The sequence below is a fragment of the Triticum urartu genome, chromosome 5 (assembly GCF_003073215.2).
Source record: "Triticum urartu cultivar G1812 chromosome 5, Tu2.1, whole genome shotgun sequence".
In the NCBI taxonomy this organism is placed as follows: Eukaryota; Viridiplantae; Streptophyta; class Magnoliopsida; order Poales; family Poaceae; genus Triticum; species Triticum urartu.
This window is the reverse complement of record NC_053026.1, coordinates 23,601,405-23,608,973: the sequence shown is the minus strand read 5'-3', so window position 1 is coordinate 23,608,973 and position 7,569 is coordinate 23,601,405. Positions and strand designations below refer to the sequence as shown.

Here is a 7,569-nt window from a genome sequence, read left to right as displayed (position 1 = left end):
AATCAAAAGATCAGTTATGTGATGTCATTAGTAAATGACTTCCCATAGACCTTTTTTCTTTCTTTCACGACTACATATTAACCACATATATACATTCACGAATTGTACAAACTATTAGACTTTTGTTAATATAAATATATTTTTACTAGATATGTGTGGCAATACGCGTTTCAAAAATTATGTAAGCAATCATTCTTGATAACAAGGTCATGCATGTATAATAATAATTAGTGAATTTTATTTTGTAGCTCATTTTTTTCTCCATGATATACCAACAACCAATATAACACAAAGTACATATAAAGAAAAGCAGTTGGTGTAATAGACCAGAGATGTTTCCTCAAGTATATGCATTGTAGCCCGGCCCGTAGCGACGCACGACGTTCTACTAGTATACCTGGGTGTAATATAGGACATCTCCATTGTTGGGTGCTTATACGGGCGCCTGCAGACCAAAAAATTATCTATGGATAATCTATGCGCGCATTGACAAAGATCAACAAAAGATCTGGACAAGGTCCACACACACAGGTGCTGCAAAAGCAGGTAAGCACTCTTACATGATAAATTGCCACCACTGACTGAGACATCATGCACAAACTGAAACCTATTCTCACGGTTGAACTAGCTAGCTTTGCTGCTATATTCACACGGCAAACGATTCTAACATCATCTTTTTTGAGTTGTTTGAGTTGTTCATCATCCGTCGTGAAGTGCTGGAAAGAACGGCGCCGAAAAGGGCCTAATCACCTGTCGGAGATTGGCGGGCCGGTGTACAGGACGGTGCACATCTCCAGATCCCCCGGCATCTCAACCTCTTTCAGCCACGCGAGGCGCGGGCCTTCTTGCTCATTGTCGGTCACTGTCAGCAGAAGAGGAGACAAATCAGTTAGCCTTGGGTTACACCAGTGTGACGAGCTAGCTGTAAACATATTAAATTAGCAGAAGCATCATCGGTCATCACGATGATTACCGACCAATGTTCAAGCCTCAAAGGAGCCCTAAATATCTATCTTTGGGGGTGAAGCTAGCTACGTTACTTTAATACTGTTCTACAGCATGGACGGCTAGTGTCATTCAGAACATGGTTTATGTACAAGTGGTTTCGACATTCTGCGCTTCTAAAACCCGCGGGGGCCTAAAACCGTGTGTTAACCCTATTAATAAAGAGAATTAATCATGTATTCATGTCCATAGGATGCAAATGGAGCGTGTACCATAAACAAGGATAGATGCCTATAGGCTGCAGGTTGTTACTTAACTAACAGGCCTCTTTCCACATTCAGTGGGCTGCTCACAAGGCAAAATAATATATATTTTTTGTGGGGGAGTGCAAAAATAATATGAGGTCATGCATTTCCAGTTGCATGCATGCTTATACAGAACTACTAGTTTTTTTTTCATAAAGGACATTTCATTCAGAACTACTCCCTCCGTTCCTAAATATAAGTCTTTTTAAAGATTCCACTACAAACTACATATGGATGTATATAGACATAGTTTAGAGTTTAGATTCATTCATTTTGCTCCGTATGTAGTCTATAGTGTAATCTCTAAAAAGACTTATATTTAGGAACGGAGGGAGTAGCTAGTAGCAAGTCAATGCATGAACATCATGTTAATTATCTGGATTAGACTTCTCAGATCAATATAGCCAAAAGCTTACTGGGATGCTGGGAGGAGTAGGGAACATCCGCGTAGTACGTGCAATCTCGGTCCTCCTCTATGGAGTAAGGGGGGCCAAGGATGTCGAGGATGGCGCACGGCGCGATGGCCGTGAACTGGTGCATGTTGCCTCCCGCCGTCGGGTAGAGGACAGACGTGTCGCAGGGCGCCGTGAAAACATCGTCCACAACCAGCTCTGCCAATCTCACTGCAAGCAATTCATCAAGCCCCAACGTTATAGCGCATTTGCTATATATGCATGCTATTAGATACTGGCAAATTAGCAGGGAAATTGTACTGGGTAGAATTGCTCGGAAGCTCACGTTGTTGATCGTCGGGCGATAAAGCGGCTGGATAATCAGGATCAGCCCAGTCATACGACTTTACATGCATGGACCCGATGAGCGGCTTGCTGAACACCGTCATCCCGGGGTGATTGTGTAGAGGGATCACCGCATTCTGCGGCAGGTGGAAGATGACCATCTGCCAAGCAAGAGCAGCTTACTAGCGATTCGTTCTTACGTAAACTCCAGCTAGCGTGCACTACAAAGTTCAGATCAGACATGTTAATATTTTCGGCTTACCGAAAAATTATTAGATTTGTATATGATACGCTGTGTGATGGTTAGGTTCCCTTGGGCCGCATTATCCCTAGTCCTGATGAACCTGTGTGGGCTCAGGCCAACGTCCTCAAGCCTCATTCTGTCTGCAGATAGATAGCCAGACAAAAAGATAGATAACCAGAATTCAGTCAACCCGGAGCACAACACTCATTCATCATCTTGAGTCGGTCAGTCAGTTTGCGGACCCGCCGCATTTGAGCGCGCGGAACATGGAGGACAGGAGGAGCGAGGGGTGCGTACCGAGCATGGCCCGGAGCAGGGCGACCTTGGGGGGCGCGGGCACGGTGCCGGGGCCCTTGAAGACGGCGCGGCAGGCCCGGAAGAGCCGCTGCAGCGCCGTCGGCCGCTGCGCGCGCCTCCTCGCTTGCCGCGGCCTGCCCCCTCTGGTCTTGGCCGCCAGCGCCCGCCTCCGCTTGGCGGGCACGGCCCCCGCCACGTCCAGCCCCGCTGCACCCGCGCCCATCGGTCGGTATCACCAGCAGTGCACGCCTCGGAAGGTAGGAAGCAAGAAAGAGGTGAGGGAAAGGTGGTGGTGGTGGGGGAAGCAAGGGTGAGCGCGGCGGGGATATTTATGCATGCGACTGTGCAGGTGGGGAAGGAGCAAAACCATGGGCTCGGCGACGATGGATCCACGGCGCGGGAGAGACCGCCAGCAGCCAGCGAGCGAATCCAGGGACGGCTCGACGCCTTACGGTGGACGCCTGTTTCGGACGGACCGGTGCAGAAGGAAACCAACTGCGCCGGGACCAAACTAGGAGTAGCATGGAGGATTCCGGTGTCCCTCCCTATGACGGTACTGCTACGTAACGGTCAAACATCCACCACGCGGTACCATGAATCGTGCAGCTGAAGGTCCACATCAGTTGTATATCTACCAACCCACCTATAGCGAACCAACTTATAGTTCTATGATTAGATGAAGAGTGGTATCCACTATCCATCAGAGTTCAAGTCTCACACTTATATTGATGCATGCTTTTTTCTGGGTTTATTTCAGGCCTTCCGACGATGTGCTTTCAGTGAGAGGGAACGTTCTCGTCGACTATGAATGTGTCTGTGGCGACTTCGACTTTGTCAATCTCAAAATCTAAAGGCATGATCTTTAGAAAAAGATCAGTATTTGATATGTTCTATCCGTGTTTAAATTTTGATGCCCCAATCAATTTAAATAATTAAAGTAAATTTCAAAAAAATTGGATTCATGTAATTTTCCTTGAAGTAAGTGAAACAATAATTTTTTTTTCATATGCATTCAAGGTGAAATAAAAATGACAAAATAGCATGTTCAGTGTCACATATAAATTGATATGGTTTTGATGAATGATATCGGCATTGTTGTGTTAGTGACACTGATATTTTGGTTATTGAAATGGATATGATTGTTGTTATTGAAATGGATAATTAACATTTGTTGCCATTGAAATGCTCATTTAAAAAATTCAGCCTTTTGACATCATTGAATGTCTATTTTGAAATGAGTTAATTTTGTTTTTAAATTGAGTGAGATCTTTTTGCAAAAAAATAGTGCACTCGATTTTTTGAAATCAATGAAATTCATTTGTTAAAATGAGTGAAATCACTTTTTTGAAATAGTTGAAAATTCAAAATCACCTTTTAAATGGAAATTAGAAGGTAAATTCTCAACATCTTCAGCTTTAATACATTTTTTCCTTAGCATATTTCTTGGCTTCTTTCATATCTTCTAGACTTAGAAAACACATGCATCTCTTCTTAGAGTAGGTGCTGGTGGAGGCTCGGTAACATTCCAATATCATTATAATTATTATAATCATCATGATTATTTGTTATATTAGCCAATAATCCATTAGCTTCATCGAATGTGCTTTCACTAAGAACTCTCCCTGCACAGCTATCTAGGTGTGTCCTAGATTCAAGGGTTATAGTGCTATAGAATATATCAACCAACCCGTTTTTCTTGATAGGATAAATAGGAGCATTCCTTTCCAACTCACAAAACCTCACCTAAGCTTGCGGGGGACTCTCTTCCTCAATTTGGATAAAGTTATAAATATCCTAAAAACTAAGTGTCTCATATGCAAAGATAAATATATATCCATAAAAGCACTAAGAAATTCTTACAAACTAGTAATGCTTCAAGTCATCATGTTATTATACCAAGCTTTAGCACTATCTTTAAGTGAAAAGGGAAAAGGTAACTTGGGTTCATATCTTTCTTGGAAAAAATATTAGCAATAGAAATCATCTTACAGAAATGATCAAGAGCGTTTCCATTTTTATAACTTGGAAAGCATCGGATTCAACCAAAGTAATTATTTCTGGATCAACAAAGAATTATAAACATCATTTTTAATGTATATAGGAGAAGCACAAAAAATCATCTTCAAGTAAAAACATGTCTCCTAAAGACCCACTATAAAATAGTTCAAAACCAGCATCAATACCATCCTTGAGAATTACTGTAATAAAGACTACCAAAATTTTCATCAAGTTCAATGGGTGTCCTATCAGAAATTACTAGACTAGGTATAGTTCTCATAAAAGGTGTAGTAGGTGATTCATCAAGATTATAAGAATTTTCAAGTTCTTTATCTTTTGCAATATGAACATCTAAAAATTATCCAAGTGGAACAGTATCATCAAGTGAAGAAGCAGCATTATCACCAATTTCATGAGAGGCAATATCAACTACATGTGATGTTTTATATTGTGTGTCATGTGTATCTGAAGCTGGTTATGGTTTGGTGGAGTCACAATTTGACTTAAATTAGTCGGTGAATCAAGAGCAGCAATAGTACATAAGTTTGTCGAAAATTCACAAGAGTGTTCGTCCTCGCCTGTGTTAGAATTGTGTCGAATATTATTGTACAAGTTAGGTTACAGTTGGACTTGGACTCGTACGGTGTGTAGACAGGATATGGAGTCGTGTCCAAGTAGGACACTTGTATCCTAGGCCTCTCATATATATCGGGGGTAGACACACGATGTAACCTATGCCAACATAATAGCACGGGTACGCGGGGGAGCCGGCGGCGTGTGCCGGCGCCCGGGCGGCCGGGGTGCGGTATTGTAACGGTGTCACGGGGAGGAGCGCCCGTAGTCAAGCCCCGGGGATGTAGCCATATCGGTGAACCTCGTTAACAAATCTCGGTGTCGTGCCTCGTGTGATTGCTTGGTCCTCGGTAGATCGACGGAGTGCCTCGGATTATTCTAACAAGTGGTATCATGAGCAAGGTTCGAAGAGACCGTGGAAGTTGATCTAAAGGATCTGCCGCGGAGATCGGAAGTTGATCGGCGTGTGGCCGAGAGATTGAAAGTTGCGGCCACGGTGGATAGCAACTGGTTTGATCGAATCGGTGACATGATCAACCAATCTGCGTGGATTGGCAGCAAGGCAATCGGAGAAGCACATAGATGCGTCAGCGTGGAACTAGTAGGATTTTGATCGGACTGGAGGCTCGGGCGGCGTGTACTACATGGGAACGGCGTCTCGTGAGCGATGGATTGATCGTGGCAACGACGGAACGTACAGCAGCCGAGTTCTCGGCGAGATCGTATCGAGAGAGCAGCAGCGTGCAGATGACTAGGGCAGGCGGCCCGGTCCGAGGCGCAAGGCCCAGCGGTGCTAGGCAGGCCCAAGGCCGTGGTGGCATAGCAGCTGGGCGCTGGCAGCAGCCGAGGCGCGCGGGCAAAGGCCCATGTCAGGGTGGAACGCAGCTGGAGCCTGGAGCGCTAGCGATCGAGTCACAAGCTAGGTGAGCTACCGTGCGTGGAATATGCATGCGTGGGCGTGGCTGATGCTGGAAGTGCAAAGGCATGAGAGATTTGTTAAGGAAAAAGATCGATTCCCTGGAGAGGTGTTGCGGTGTATTGGTACAGGATTCGTTTGGTACCATGTTGATCTCAAGTGTGGAGAAGAATAGAACTAGAAAATGAGTCAAAGAAGTTGTGTTACGGGTGTGGAGCTGAGCTAGTTGAGTGGTTCCTACACGTGCACGGAGACTACAGGGACTGTTTTTGAGGCTCTTTTCTTGTATGCTAAGGAGATGATGTCATGGCAGCAGCATTGTTGTTCGGTACAGCAATCAAATGGGAGTCGAGGATGGCGACGTGCGTATAAGGCTTGGAGGAGTCTGGAGCACGCCGTGACAGGATCATGCAAACACAGGGTGTCAAGGCAATGCACAGATGTGCGAGGCGGACACGACATAGGGTGGAGCATGTTTGCAGTCGGATAATTTCGGCTGGGTCAGACTGGACTGTCTGACGGATCGACGGGGATGTCGGTCAAAGTAGAAGATGGCGGTGATTTCAGCGACGACGACATAGGAGCGTGATGCTGATGGTGGCCGACTTCTGGGGCGTGGAAACATGTGGTGCAGGCTTGAGGGCTTGTGCGGCTTCGACAGACTATTGCGTAGGGTTGACTCAAGACGGTGCACATGAGAGTTTGGAGTCGACAGGGCGCGGAAGGGTGGCACGTACAACCACCATGGAGTCATGTTGAAGGTGGAGCTGGAGTCTGACGGATGGCTACACTCTGTGCTGATGGAGGGGCTACGGCGTAAGTTAACGGAGAGTCGAAGCCTATTTCAGCGGGTAAAGCGAGAGACACGTGGATCGGATTGGGTACCAGTGGTCTGATGGAGACGTGATACTCGGCATCGGTCGGCGATGATCGATGGTTCTCTGCAGTGGGGGTTGAGGGAGTGTGGGCTAGCTACGCGGGAGACTCGACCAGGACAGCAGAGGCTCGACGCGGTGATAGCGGCGAGGCGTGCGGTAAGCACGGGACACAGTGACAGGCCAAGGCACTGGTGGTCAGACATATGGTCAGATAAATTGTGCAGAGGGTGCTGAAGCAGTGTTGACGAGTACCAGATTCAAGTTGGTGACTGGTCTATCGGTGCCGGTTGATGGACAGGAGTTGACCATGGAGAATCTGAGAAAGTGGCGGAAAGTCTGAAATTGTCAAAAGCACAGAGAGTACATGGCCGTATATTCTGTGGTGTTCAGTGCACATGGCAAAGTGCGGGTGAAAAGTACAGAAGGAGGTGGAGTGCTATAGCTATGGGACATGTTAGAGACTATCCGGAAAAAGGATGAGATAACTGCAAATTTGACTCAGGGTGACACAGGGCGACGGTGAAATTCTTTCAAGTTTCAGAAAAGCGGTCAAGAAAGGAGCGGTGACGTTGAGTTCAGATAACTCTTATATGTAGCGTCCAATATGTGAGTTGTTCATTTTCACGCAGACAGTGGTCGGTGTGTGATTGTGTTGAACGGACACTCCGAAAGTTGG

General features: G+C 45.9%; 1 protein-coding gene across 1 annotated transcript; it reads right to left on the bottom strand.

The window, feature by feature from the left end:
- Positions 1-450: 450 nt before the first annotated feature.
- On the bottom strand, positions 451-2,844 carry LOC125555490 (plant cysteine oxidase 2-like). The gene is made up of 5 exons (XM_048718426.1): positions 2,529-2,844; positions 2,250-2,371; positions 1,989-2,148; positions 1,667-1,873; positions 451-862 (listed from the first exon to the last, which is right to left on the bottom strand). The coding sequence occupies exons 1-5, from the start codon at positions 2,749-2,751 to the stop codon at positions 747-749; spliced, it is 828 nt and encodes a 275-aa protein (XP_048574383.1). The 5' UTR covers positions 2,752-2,844; the 3' UTR covers positions 451-746.
- Between the last annotated feature and the right edge of the window lie 4,725 nt (positions 2,845-7,569).